Source organism: Vicia villosa, linkage group LG1, assembly GCF_029867415.1.
Source record: "Vicia villosa cultivar HV-30 ecotype Madison, WI linkage group LG1, Vvil1.0, whole genome shotgun sequence".
NCBI lineage: Eukaryota > Viridiplantae > Streptophyta > Magnoliopsida > Fabales > Fabaceae > Vicia > Vicia villosa.
The window spans coordinates 119,158,102-119,172,994 of NC_081180.1; the positions used below are offsets into that span (position 1 = coordinate 119,158,102).

The window sequence follows — 14,893 nt, forward strand, 5'->3', positions numbered from 1 at the left end:
AGTAAGATTGATCGATTTAAAACTCGCTTGGTAGCCAAAGGATACACTCAAATTTTTGGGTTGGATAATAGTGATACCTTCTCGCATGTAGCCAAGATGGCATCTGTTAGACTTCTTCTAGCCATTGCAGCCATTCGACATTGGCCTCTTCATCAACTTGACATCAAAAGTGCATTTTTACATGGTGATCTTGAAGAGGAAGTATATGGAGCAACCACCTGGGTTTGTTGCTCAGGGGGAGTCATTGGATATGGTGTGTAGGCTACACATGTCTCTTTATGGTCTTAAGCAATCTTTGGGAGCTTGGTTTGGCAGATTCACCATTGTAGTACAACCGTTTGGTATGATCCATAGTGAAGCTGATCAATATCTGCTTTTTTCGTCACTCAACCCAAGGGTGTATTTATCTTATTGTGTGTCTAGATGGTATTATCATAACTGGCAGTGATCAACAGGGAATACTCCAGTTGAAACAACATCTCTCGAATTAATTTCAAACAAAAGATCGTGGTAAACTCTACTATTTCTTGGGTATTAAGGTAGCTCAATCTAAAGATAGTTTGGTGATTTCTTAGCAGAAATATGTTATGGATATTTTGGAAGAAACAGATTTGTTAAATGCTAAACTAGCTTATACTCATACGGATACAAGTGCAAACTACTACCCAATCAGGGGGGCCTCTATATGACTCGGAAAGGTATAGGAGATTGGTTAGACAGTTGAATTATCTCACAGTCACTCGTTTGGACATTTCTTTTGCAGTCAGTGTGGTAAGCCAGTTCTTAAATTCCCCTTGTCAGGAACACATGGATGTTGTCATCCGGATTCTAAGATACATCACATGTGCTCCAAGAAAAGGTATAGTGTATGAAGATAAAGGATATACTCAGATAGTTGAATACTTAGATACTGATTGGGCATGGTCACTCATTGGTAAATAAGCCACTTCTGAGTATTGTGTACTTGTTGGAGGATATCTTATATCCTGGAAAAGTAAGAAACAAAACATAGTTGCAAACTTGTAATATCAAGCGCCGAGGCAGAGTATAGGGTCATGGCAATGGCAACATGTGAACTCATTTGGTTAAAATAGTTGCTTAAAGAACTTCAAATTGAAGAAGTAAGATAAATGACACTTGTTTGTGATAATCAAGTTGCATTGCGCATTGCTTCAAATCTAGTCTTCCATGAGAAGACCAAACATATTGAGATAAACTTTCACTTTGTCAAAGAGAAGATTGAATCATGCAACATCGTCACAATTCTTGTGAACTCTAATGATCAATTGGCAAATGTGGTAACAAAATCCATGCGAAATCTTAGAACTTATTATATATGTGACAAGTTTGGTGCTTTTGACTTATATGCTCAAGCTTGAGGGGGGGTGTTGATATTTGTAAATATAGTGTTAAGAATATTTGTATATAGAATAGTCTCACATCGACTATATCATATAGTTAGCTATAATTTCTCTATATATAATAAAGTCTCCGCAGTGCTTTCTAAAACACGGTTTATTCAAATATCTCTTCGTCTCTCGATTTTTAACATGTAAAGAGAAATGGCCCTAATCGAGTCTCTCGAATTTTAACATGTAAAGAGAAACGGCCCTAATTGAACATGATAAATCTTCATTCATAATGAAAATAGAAAAGGGAAAATCAAATTAATTTCTTTAATCAACTTTAATCAATAAATACGCATTTTAGTTATAGCATAATTTCCCTACTTTCCATGCCTCACTATAATCCACTACCAACATTTTCCTCAAAAAATTTACTTGACAATATTATTTTATATATTCGGTCGTGTACACAGCACAAGATTAACATTATAATTATTATCAACTAAAGTATAAATCAGAGTGGCATAAGCACAGCATGGGAATGGGGAAAAGGATTTCATACTAATCATATGATTCATATCAAGCTCTTGGGTAGAATCATAAAATAGATCCACCCCTCTACAGTTCAATGGATTGAAACTAGTAATTGAAGACAGACTGATTAATCTAATGAACTATACCTATAGTAAAATCTCGATGAAATAGAAATACAAAAAGGGATATTAAACGTCTCAAATTAGAGTGATCAATGAGTCCAGCGAGCGCAGGAAGCAAGTAAATGTTACTCCTCCAACAGTTATATGCTGTATGTACACCGACTTCAGAGCCAGCTTTTCATAACATACATGGTAGAACGCAAGAAGCTGACAGAAGTATACAATGGCTTTTGCCTACAACTTCTGGCGTGCAGTTCCCTAACTACCAAAACCCTTCTGTATTTTACAGCATTGGGAAAAAAGTTGTACATTACAAACTGCAAAACAGCAAGTGCCAACTATACATTGACATGATTATCAGCATTGCTACATTATTTATCAATTCTAAGATTGTTACATAGATGGCCAAGTTCAGGCCTTGCATCCATCCATGCAGTAAATTCAATATTGGAAGGAGCGGTGCAGTAAAGGTAAGATCTGAATGTGATGAGAAAAAAATACCGCCTGCAAACAAAGGTAATACGTAAAATGGAGGTAATCGCCAGTATTTAAATGCTAAAAAATAAAGCCACCATTTTCCGGACTGTCTTGTAGATATAACTAGATAGATAGAGTTGACAGTTTTATGAGATTAACATCTTACCAAATCTATCATTGAATTGGACTGAAACTATATCATGCTTATCATTCTCAAATATTTCAGATTATGCTAACAAGTGTCATAAAGCACGGAACAAGGAATCAACAATAACAAGTTTTACTGAAACCAAAGGATTGAAGGTTATACTCATCAATCAAAAAATAATTTTTTTAATTTTTTTAACTAATTCCCTATATAGCAATCATTAGCAAGACCCTTTCTATTTAACCATGCACGTGATGTTCAAAAAATTCATTAATCCAACATTGTTTAAATGTGATAAAATTAGCATATATGCCGTATATTATACTTCTTCAAGAAGCTTATTATTATATTAGTCATTTCATAGTATATTCCTGTTTAAATTTTATAGAATTCGGTTAAAAATAATTTAATAGTGCATCAACTCTAACAGCACTATTGACTGACTTAAAAAAACACTACCATTGGTTAATAATTAAAAGGAAAAGGGAAAATACAACTGGAAAGCAAGAATGTTTCAGTTGAATCTGAAGAATACCTCAAAGCCTTGATACCCATGTCCATAAGATAGGCACGTTCCTCATCATCACCGTCAGTAAACTTCTCAAATTCTTTACAATAATAAAGAATATCATCGCGTAGATGCCCGGCGCCTGCACATCTGTTGAACAAAGAAAATTTCAGTACCTCCAATAAAAATTAGGATATGCTGCCATATCAACCGTCCCTCAGTAAATTGTGCATCAGTTTACTAATTTCATAACCGCCAAAGAATATTTACAAAGGTAATAAGTAGGTCACTGACAATTCCTTTTCAGCCCAAGAAAATAGAATAGACATGGAGAATACTATTATTTTCAACAACACAAGTTCCTACATGAGAGAACAGAACCACCGCAGCATGCACTTTGATAATGATTAAGTTTCTTAACGTTAAATATCATTTAGTTAGCAAAGCTTTATGACCCCGGACATTGGTCCATAACCTGTCAATAACAATGCCAAGATCTGCATTGTTTTGGGCGTGAAGAATACTACCAGTCTATTAATCCCAACCATATCTGTTTCTAAATGTTTATATAAGTTATTATCATATAATTAGAAAAGCTTTATGATCAAATTCTGGTTAATAACCTGTCAATAACAATGTCAACGTCAGCTTTGCTTTGGGGACCATGTATAAGGACTCTTGTAAGGCTCAAAATGTCACGATAATCACCCATCTTGAGTGCTGCTTCATTAGAAGCTCGAGCAGGAAAGTTTTCTTCAGTCTCTGTATACTGCTGAGGACTAGGCAATGGCTGAGGGACTGGGGATGCAAAGTTTGCTTCTGCGCCGAGTCTAATACAGATAATGGCCATTGCATATGCAACTCCACCAAAACCAGTGTGTGATACAAAAAGATAACTCTCTGCAGAGCTACAAAAAGCAAGAGTTTAGAAGTATATTATTAATATTTAAAGAATTGTTTCAAGAGATTAAATCATGAATATACTGTTCCTAAACAATACGTAAACAGATGCCCATGGAATGTGATAAGAACAATGTCACTATTTCCCCTAACCTACCAGATAGAACCATCAATTATTGTTTAATGATGATCTAAAACATTACATGAACGGCAACAATTTCATCATGGAGAGATCGCAAGATCCCTCTCAGAAATTTAAGAAAACACCATTAAACTTTACAAAACGTGTGCCAATAACTTCCTCGTATTTAGTAGGAATACTTACTCATCTTTACAGCACTGGATTGCATCAACATCAGAGGCCAAAGCATCCCTCTCCCTCGTTAACGGTATCCTCTGATAGACAATATCATATCCCTCATCCTTTAGAGCAGAATAAACTTCTACAGTTGTTTTCACATCATCTGCTGAAGTCTTTTCCCAGTAACCAACAACATTAGACTGGTTTGTTGAAGGGTTATATTCTTCACGGTGAAACAGCATCAGCCCACCAGACTGTCTAATTTCAGCTATTATATCTTCTTTCAACCGTGTTTCCATGTGTTCCACCTGCATTGCAGTTACCATGAGTTGTACAACAAACCATGTTATGATATGATCAGATAGATACATGATAGTACAAGATGACACACCACAGGACCAGTGATTCCGACATGCTTGAGTGTATCGTAGGGTTTGTTTAACTCCCTTAGAACAAAGGGAGTGCCCTTGATATAGACAACTGCTTCCTCTCTCAGGTCAGTCAAAATTACTTTTCGAGCAGCTGAGGCTTTTGCTTTAGGAATAGCACCCAGATATTTTAGCATCTCCTTGGCACCAGAGATGGTTGGAGTCGCCATGCAATACACGGAGTATTCATCAACCTTGGGGAAAAAGCTTTTAGGCATTATATAATTTCACAAAATCTGCGACAAGAAAAATATGAAACATGCACGTCCGAGCATACACGCAAAGAACAAACCAGCTTTTGGACACAGATAATGCTCATCTATTACCCCATCCCTAAGCCAAATTTTTAGTTGCATCAATGAAAGCTACCACAAATGCATGATCACAAAGTTGACAATAGTTATTCTCTATAGCAGTCATGTATGTGAGCTTACCTTGTAAACATGCGGTGCGCCGTGTATTTGTATATGGCTAGAAGTTCTCTGACCGGGAAAGAAGTACATTTTTAGGATGGAGCCTTTTCCCAGAACTGAACCACTACGGGCCTTAACAAATGCCTCCATCACTGCATCTCCATGTTGAGACTCTTGTGGTGCTCTCAACTCTTCCTGCAATTAAAGTTGGCAAATTAGCTTAAGCTTAATATTATGTCAAGTTGGGGAGGGGGACAAATCACTTCAAGTAGAAAAGAGATTTACAGGAACAGTGAAAAATCGTCCCGGTCTCAATCGTATGCTCCATTTCATAGCCTGCACCTCTGGTTTCTGATGCAACCAATTCTTAAATGACACTTTGGATTCACCTTCTCCACAAAACCCATCAAATGCTTCACTTCCAAGATATGCTGCAAAAGCAATAAGACGGAAATACCGTTCCAAGTACTCAGCACCACGATTTAATGCAACCCTCCTTACCCTTTGCTCAACATGTTGTTGATTGAATACTTTCCTATATTCTAGAACGGCTTGGCGAATGTTTTGAAGTGCAGAACATCTATCAATAATACCATCTAAGGCCTCTCGGCACTCCACCCCATTATCAAAAAATGCTGTTATCTTCCATAACAAGAGGATGTCATTTATACCAAAAACATGCTTTTGTTTTTCATCTGTCTCTATTTGCAAATTATTGGGGGCACCAACATAACCCCCAGCTTCATCTCCACTTGAGAAACCGCCATCCACATCTTCCTGGATTACATTATCTCCCAGTATTTTAATAGGCCTCCCATAATCAATTCGATGTTTCACAAGGCAAGCTATGACAGTACCTGTGGTTGTTCTGCCCCTACCCATCTGAAATATGAATGACGCATTAGCAGTGAGAGATGAAAAGGAAAATAAGATACAAGAGAAGAGCCAATACACAAATATAGAAAGATATCCATAAAGAATACAACAAAAGATATGAAAGATTAAGAAACTACCTGACAATTGAAAACAAAAGCAGTGTCCTTTGTAGCAGAAGTAATATTAAAAGCCATTGTGTCAAAATCAGAACTTTTAGGAGCTTTTCCATCAGTGATAGGCACACGTGCATACTTTATGGGAAATCCATCAGCCTCCAAGCTTTTAAAAACTTCGAGTGGGGTTTGAATTACATCAGAGGTTACTTGCTCCCAAGCATCATATATCTGCCCATCATCTGTTTCATGAATAACCATTATGGCATTGTTATACTGCTCAGCTTCCCTTAAGATATCTTCTTTTAACCGGGCTTCCATTTTCTCCACCCTTTCACGCCCAATTCCCTACAAGACATTCACACAATTGGCATGAAAATTCCAAACTAACATAAAATTCAGAAAGGCATCAAATTGTACAAAAATTAAGAGAAAACCATACTTCCAAACCATGGATTATAAGTTTTTAAGTTTTATCTAACATAATATTAAGCGAAATGGTAATGTAATGACATAGTCAGATAATTGGTGAACACCATCTTAGAATTTGAGTTGGACCTAATTCATCCATACAAAACCAGCATCTTAGAATCTGGGTTAGACCTAATTCATCCTAAGGTAATAGAAGTTAGGTTGGGTTTGACACAACACAACCTTACAAAACTGGCTACTAAGAGGAGGGCTGCCCAAACTTTATAAGCACTACATAGGCCATATCTCTAGACAATGTGGGACTAAATCCACCCCTTCACACCCAACACAGTTGAAGATGATGGAGCCTACAATAAAGGCAACCCAAATGCCATAATAGGCGGCTAGGGGCGGACCACAACGAAGGTGAACTTTCCAGCATAAGGTGAGAACTATCTAGTATCTACCACTTATAAACACATGTTCAGTCATTTCTCATCTAATAAGGGACTCTTAACACATCTCCCCCACACCCAAGACTGAACACCTGACTCGAGTGCTCGATGGTGGTAACTTGATAGCAGGTGGCCTAATGGGTTTTTGTAAAGTGAGGAATACCCACCACTTGTAAATATAGATATAATTCATAATTCATCCAACGTAGGATTCGTAACACACCAAAAACTATAAAAAGAAAAAACAGCACACTAAGCATGCGTGATTTCCATGTGTGTGAACAAGACCAACACTATCCATTAAACTACACTACTTATCTAAATACAATATTTCTCACTTCAACTAGTACCTTCTTTTCGAAGATGGTGTCATATACTCTAACAGTACAACAAGCACAGCTGTGACATCCTATTGACACACTACAGGAAAAACTGTGAAGGCTGATTGGTGATGTATGAACCAGGGGATTGTAAGCCAGATGAAAAGTAAACTGTTCTGAATTCAATTCCTAGTTAGCAATACCCCTTTCTCAATTTAAAAGTTTATTGAAGAGATACCAAAGACTAAAAAGTAACTTTTACCGTGTATTCCCGCATGTTTTTGTACGGTCTTTCAACTTCACGGAGAACAAATGGTTTCCCATTGATGTAAATAACAGGTTCTTCTCTCATATTATGCCAAAGTACCGGGCGTCCACCTTTGGAGCTGCCAATCCTTCGAAGGACAGATCGAATACCCTCGATAGTTGGATTTGCAACTCCATAAACTGGAAAGCCAGGAACTTCTCTGAAATTAGGTGCCCCCTCCACTCTTTCAGGCAATCTTGGATTTTGACATCCAGGGCAATGATCACTTTTCAGAACAGTTTGACTTCCAAGTACCTCGCCATTTCTCGAGGCAGCAACCACGCCCATCTCAGAAGGACGGCCGTCAGTAGATTCAGCTATCTTATTTAGTGACGGTTTCAAACTGGAATATCCAAGTGCACCCATTGGATCTCTCCTCAGCAACCTGCAATGCAAATAGACGGCATATGAAATAAATTACGTGTGTATATCTTTAAAGAGCGCAAAATCAGCAATTCATCCAAATCAGATTGCAATCAAAATCCAATTGGGGAATAGTTATTCAATTATATGAAGGAAGAGAGTGTTTAAGAAAGTAATGATGGGTGAGGGTGAATAATACTATATTATTAGCAAGAGACTATAATGCAAATGCACTATATATCTGGAATTTTTCGGTGAATATAGACCACCGAAATCTCTAAACTATAAGGAAGTCTCCCCCGAGACCGTTTCCCGATAATTGATATAAGCCACAATATGAACAGAAAAAGTGGCCCAGTTCTTTCTTGGGTAACAGAATATTATGGAATCATAGTGTAAAGTCCTAATATATAGTGATTGACAAAATGTTTACACAGTTAGACAGACCATCATTTCCCATTTACTTTTGTTATAGATTTGTGTACCTGATGACCATTAAAGATCTACTGCAACGAATGTTTCATCCCTCAATATCAATATTAGATTAAGGAGCCCACAACCTTAGACAAAAAACTGAGAAAATATCTACTTTTGTTAATTTTAATGGATTGGGGAATGTAACTGATATTTGAAAGTAATTTAGATGGGTGTAATTTACATTTTTGACTGGTCAAGACTTACTTTTTGTCCAGCACTGTTGACATTTTTTTAAAATATAAAAGGCTAACTTGACAAAAAAAATGACTAACTTGATACGAGAAAAAAAGAAGATAAAAGACTATATTGATATGATAAATCAAGTTAAAGGACCCCTGGTGCAACTTTTCCTATAGAAATTCTAGCCCAAGGCCTTCTTTGGAGCCAACTTATCATTGGAATCCTTAAAGGGTAACTTTGAGACAACCAATAAGCTTTCAACTTACCAAATACTTCCTCATAAATCAACAGGTCTTCACTCAGAAAAGTTAATGGCAATCTGAGAACTACGCTAGCACATACATAATCCCTGGTGGTATGACTCAGTTGATTAATAAAAGTTTTTAGCCTAAGAGCAATATTGATATCAGGGATTTCTTTAATACCAGTGATGATGGCAAGGTACAGGGAAACTGGGACCTTGTATTGAACAAGACATCATGCCTCCAAGTAGAGGCAATCTCAGTTGCATTTTCAACTTTTTAATGCTGCATATATATGGCAGAAAACTGCTCCCTAGCCATAGCCAGTTTGACCCAATATAAATGGGAGTCATGGGACCCACTGTCCTAAAGAAAACTTTTATGTAAAAAAAGTTAAAGAAAAAAAACTTAAGACTATACACCGACTATTGGGAGGGAAAAAATAAGCAACCTGCGAATAATGCTGTAGAGCTCTGGCCTAGCTCTCATCCAGTCAGTAAAACTACTGTGGCTAGCAGACCTAGCTCGCAGTGCAGCCATTTCTGAATGTATGTATACAGCAAAACATATCAAAAAGTAGTATCTCTCCAAGTACTCTACAAAAAAAGAAAGTGATGCCTCCCTTTTCATCTCATCTGGTTGCCGCAGAATACTATTACGATAAGTGGCAATTGCTTCACGTAAGTTCTGGAACAAAAGCAAACAAGGATTAAAGGATGACTCGTCAGTTAATATATAAAAATCCAACTGCCACATACAAAGAAAAGAAATTTGCAACATCTAAGAAGCAGTCTAAACAACCAAGGAGTTTTCTTTCTTTTTTTTTTGTTTTTGCGAGGTGTCCCCACATTCTTAAGGTGTGAGACTAATCCTCGCTCAGGGTACTGAGGCTGTCCCTCCTTAAAAGTACTTCCTTGGAGGGATCGAAACAGATACCTGCATTGAGGCACACTTGTCAATGACTTTATCAACTTGTCTTTTCCCCTCAACACCACCCTGGAAGCAAGTAAACTAATTAGGACAAATAGAACATATTTTGCATCACCTAAAAGCAATATTAAAGTTTATACTAATACCTCTAGCACACGAATCAAGCTTCTTATGACAGTGTATTCTCCCCTTCGAATTGCCTCCTCAGAGTTAGGCATATGGTCTGGGACATTAGCCAGATATTGAGAAATTGTACCAACTGAGTTGCTTCTTGAAATCCCTATAATTTTAATTTTATAAATCAGAAATATATTGAAGAAAGAAAAAGAAAAAACTGAGACATGGGAGAACAAAGCTCAGAACTCATGAGGGACACAAAATAAAGCTTTAAAAAGTCTCAAACTAGAAAGATCAAGTTTGCAATGACCAAAATTTTTATTAATTAAGATAGGATTTAAATCCCACCAAGTGAAGCTTGAGCGGCTAAAAGCAAAAAGAAGCAAGCTTTCCAGCACAACAATATATCCAACTCAAGAAGCAGAGCTGGATGGAAGATAGATTCAAACATTTTGCTATTGGATATTCAACTGGTAATCCTATGATCTAAGCTGAACGACGGAGTAAAAATAAATGTATTGAAATTAGTAAAGAAATTCAGAATCATTGAGCATAAGCTCAAATATCTTTCTAATTAAACAACGGTTGTTCAGTACATACCCCTCAGTAATCAAATTTTCTTGGAACTAATGTATTGTGTATGCATGGGTAAAGATTTGTAAACAAATAGTCCTAACTTATTGTTCTAGTCCAGCCCATCAATGCTGAATCCAATGGGTGGGTTGAGTTTTTTCTCACGTGCATAATAGGTAATTGCTCTCTGGTCATGTGTTAGACCTGTTCATAGTCATATATGCTGATGCAGATGACAACCCTGTTCTCATTAGCTAGACAAGGACCCCGTAACCTAGAGGTAATATGAAAAAGAAATAAACTCTTCAGAAAAGACCTGAAAGGCTGTATTTCCATATTTGTACATTTTACAAGAAAGAAGCTAGAGAAATAGTTAGCTGATCTTCTACTGAGCTAATAAACTAAATCAGAACCCAGGTAGACATACCCAATACAGACAGGACAGACAGACTTGCTGATGTCTCATTGACAAATAAAATTAAAACTGCTACACAAACTTAAAAAGCTATTGACATTTTTATTTAAGCAAATGCTGAAAAGCTTGGTCATATCTATCGTATTGGTGTAGCAAAGCGCGTCTTAATTATTTTACTTTTAAATCATTAAACAAGGAAGTCTATATAGAAAAAATCAAACAAAATAAAATGCGTACCAGAAGCTCCAATTCGATTCAGATAAATCAAAGTCGCAATGACCATTCCAGTTGTAGTTCGTCCACGCCCCATTTGACAATTAAAAATTATCTCTGTATTTACATCAGCTTGTGAAATTTTATGAACCTAAAATGAACATGAAGAGTATCTAAGATGTGAAGCCAATAGTTTCAGAAAATTGAATGAGTTTTCTATGCATGATAACTTCTGCGACGTACCAAATAAAATCTAAAAGAAATATCTCATTCAGAAGCTTTCTTATTAAAAGAAATATTTAAAATTAACAAACTTACCAAAATATCAAAATCCTGTTCCTTTGGGGATTTTTCATCAGTTACAGGAACACGTTCGTAATCAACAAGATATCCTTCCACTTGTAATTCCTGGTACACCTACAGCCAAGAAAACAACTTTGCGGCATTTTGTTCAGAAAACTGGCTAAATAGCCTCACGCACACATTAAAGACAAGTTTCACCTATACCTCTAATGGTGTCTTCACAGAATTACACGACACTGATTCCCATTGGTCCACCATCTGACCGTCTGGCAGTTCATCAGTCACAAGAATCTTATTTCCATATCTGTTATGCCATTTTGAAAATAAGATTGTTTATCGTACGATAAATATTAGGGATAAAATACTGAAGGGGACCATGGATATACCTTGCAGCTTCATTCAGAATGTCTTCTTTCAAACGAGCTTCCATTTGTTCAACTCTTTCCCTATTAATTCCCTGATTGAGTACAAAATGCAAAACAATTAGAACCCAAACAAATTTCAGTTGAAAACTAACGAGTTCAATTCAACTCAATTACTATAATCCAATAGTAAAGACAGTTCGGAACCAAAACATACCCCCTCAGGCTCAAAGAGAAAAGACTAGAGCAAAATAAAGCAACAAGAACTCCACAATAACATACCGTATATTCAAGGTTGGAGAATGGTCTCTCCACATCACGCAACACAAATGGACGCCCATTAATGTACACAACCTGATTTTGAGAGAGTTAAAATTTAGAAGAGATGTCAAGTAGAATTTTAATGGAGCATCAATCATCATTTGCAGACCCAGAACGAAACACGTGTTTTTTGGTTGAGTGTTTAACAAACATAATTTTGAACAAACGCGGTTATGTAAAAATTGGTTTGGTAAAAATAAAAATTTAGTTTGAATTTCAGTTATTTGCGTCAGAACATTTTTACTCTAAATGCAAGTTTATTGGAAAAGTTAGGACAATTTTTTCAATTTAATACAAAAGCATATAACTGCTTCGAGTCAAACCAAAGTTTGTAGTTAGCGTCTATTCTGATTCCCGACCCAAGCAACAGAAAATTTCAGTAAGACATAATGAAGTAAAATCACTTTCGATATTCTACCTGCGGCGAATTGAACGTCATAATTTTAACAAGACTTTCGAACGCAAATAAATTGCAAATTACAGTGAAAATTATGAAGCGCACACACTGGAAATGCTACATCTGAACAACGACACTGGTAATCATTTGAAAAAATGAATAAATTAAACATAATCACAACTGTTAACACACTTTTTTACACTTTTTTTCAGAGGTGTCAGAGAATTCAATCCACTTTCATTTACATAGCATAGATGTCTAAAACCTAAATTTAAAGCTGAAAACCAGAGAATTACAAGAAAATGAACATGATATCAAAAAAAACGCCATCACTATTAAGTACATGCATAGCAAGAGTATTAAAAGTTAAACAAGAAAGTAAAGATACCGGTTCTTCACGCATGCTAATCCAAAGAACATGAACTTTCTTCCCTTCAGTTTCCGCACCAATGTGCTTAAGAACATTTCTGATTCCATCAATCGTCGGAATCGCAACACCGTGAACATGTAACGAATCAGCCTATAGTTAAAATTTCAAAATCGTTAGAAAGAATTACGAAAAGTGATAAAATCTGAGTGGTAGAGATGAAAGATAACAAAAACCTGACGATAATTGGGAGCTCCGTCGATATTCGGACGCAATCGCTTGTTCTGGCAACCAGGGAAATGGTCGCTTTTGAGAATGGTTTTCTTTCCAAGAACAGATCCTCCTCGCAACTTCATTACCTCCTCTGGCTCTTTCGGAATCGACATCTTGTTCCGATTCCGAAGATTTTCGCGCTTGAAAAACTCTCAATAGCTTGTTATTGTTGCTCTTCACTTCTTCTTCTTCTTCGTTTTCGTCTTCTTCTTCGTCTTCTTCACTGCTACAGATTCTGTTGCGATTACCTTCCACTTTTGCGTAATGTGATTTTTTTTTAATATTCGATTGCTATTCGTAGTTGAGAATTTGCACCGGTGTTAATGCTTTTTTTTCATTTCTATTGGACCAAATGTATATATAATTCACATTGTTTTTTTTGTTATTGATTATTAATTTTATTATTTAACCCTTCAAATAATTTTTTTTATGAAATGGGACTTCAAGTTCAAAGCAATGAATATTTAGCATTATTCTTTATTCCCTTTATTATTCCATTTCGAATGCACAGCAGCACAGAGCCAGTTTTTGGTTTGGATAGGGTCGTTTGGAGTTGTTTTTCAAAATATTTTCTTTTTTTTGTTCACGTGTTAAAATCAAATGTTAGTAAATATCCACCACAAAAAATATTTTTATCAACAGTATTGGAATAATATTTATAAAACGTGTTTATGTTAAAATGGTTATTGTCCAAAAAAAAAAATGATACCACATTGGTTGATTGGATCGTGATTGACAAATTATTATCCAACTTTATATTCAAGATATGAGTAATCTCCCATTTCATAACAAACAAACAAAAATTTATATGGGTAATGTCTATCATATGATCGCAACGTTCACCAAACAAATATATTTGAGTTTTTAAAACAATTCATCAAATCCAAAAAAATCAACAACTCAATTTAAATAATTAAATTATTATATATTTGCTGGTGTGTGATGATTCAGCGGCCTCTATGACTATGGTTATCCCAATCAAACTAGGTGCTCTATGATTTCCAACCTACATAAAAAAAATACTCTCCTATACTGAGGAGGATTAGATTAATTTGTGGTGATTTCGATGTAAGTAACTTATGTTGATGTTGGCTTCTTAGACAATATTTTTACTTGGGCTAATAATTAACTTGATAACAATTATATTCGATCTAGATTGGATAAATTCATAGTGACCGATAAGTAGAATAAAATAGTATACAAATTATTCTAATAACCATCTTTTTAGATATATCTTTATCATCATAACCCTATATTACTTCAATATAGTACTAACTTTGGTTATTCTCCTTTGGATTGTTTCAATTATGTGTAATTTGTTTTTTTTTTTTTGGATTGGTTGTAATGGGGTGAGAGTACCCCTGGCACTCTTTAATTAAATCAAATAACTTTGCGTATCTAAAAAATAACCATGTTTTTAAATATTTCTTAGGTCAGCAAACAACATCAACAAAATAAGGCCTAAATTTGAGAAGATATGGACCACTTATGAATAAAGCAAGAATATGATTAATTAAATTTGAAATACTACTAAAGAGGACTAAATCTCTAAGCTAACAACATATCACTAAATGAGGTCATGAGAAATTTGAAAATATGAAATTTTTTATTACACCTTATGTTTTTTAGCGCACCGCACGAAAATACGTAAGTGTTCCCAACTTTTAAAATGTATTTCCGGAAATATCCTTAACTAGGCCT

General features: G+C 35.7%; 1 protein-coding gene across 1 annotated transcript; it reads right to left on the bottom strand.

Moving 5' to 3' along the window:
* Positions 1-1,900: 1,900 nt before the first annotated feature.
* On the bottom strand, positions 1,901-13,557 carry LOC131644001 (uncharacterized). The gene is made up of 19 exons (XM_058914372.1): positions 13,156-13,557; positions 12,941-13,072; positions 12,117-12,188; positions 11,859-11,929; positions 11,677-11,776; positions 11,488-11,586; positions 11,194-11,320; positions 9,998-10,131; positions 9,858-9,917; positions 9,373-9,608; positions 7,615-8,044; positions 6,191-6,514; positions 5,463-6,059; positions 5,199-5,372; positions 4,728-4,958; positions 4,361-4,644; positions 3,759-4,043; positions 3,163-3,285; positions 1,901-2,506 (listed from the first exon to the last, which is right to left on the bottom strand). The coding sequence occupies exons 1-19, from the start codon at positions 13,303-13,305 to the stop codon at positions 2,374-2,376; spliced, it is 3,762 nt and encodes a 1,253-aa protein (XP_058770355.1). The 5' UTR covers positions 13,306-13,557; the 3' UTR covers positions 1,901-2,373.
* Positions 13,558-14,893: the final 1,336 nt, after the last annotated feature.

What these genes read in the sequence shown, in the direction of transcription:
- LOC131644001 (XM_058914372.1), bottom strand. Translation starts at nt 13,305, where the DNA reads ATGTCGATTCCGAAAGAGCCAGAGGAGGTAATGAAGTTGCGAGGAGGA. An exon ending in CTGTGAAGACACCATTAGAG is followed by an intron (nt 11,587 to 11,676) that starts GTATAGGTGAAA and finishes TCTTGGCTGTAG; the next exon opens with GTGTACCAGGAATTACAAGT. An exon ending in ATCCAGTGCTGTAAAGATGA is followed by an intron (nt 4,044 to 4,360) that starts GTAAGTATTCCT and finishes TGCTTTTTGTAG; the next exon opens with CTCTGCAGAGAGTTATCTTT.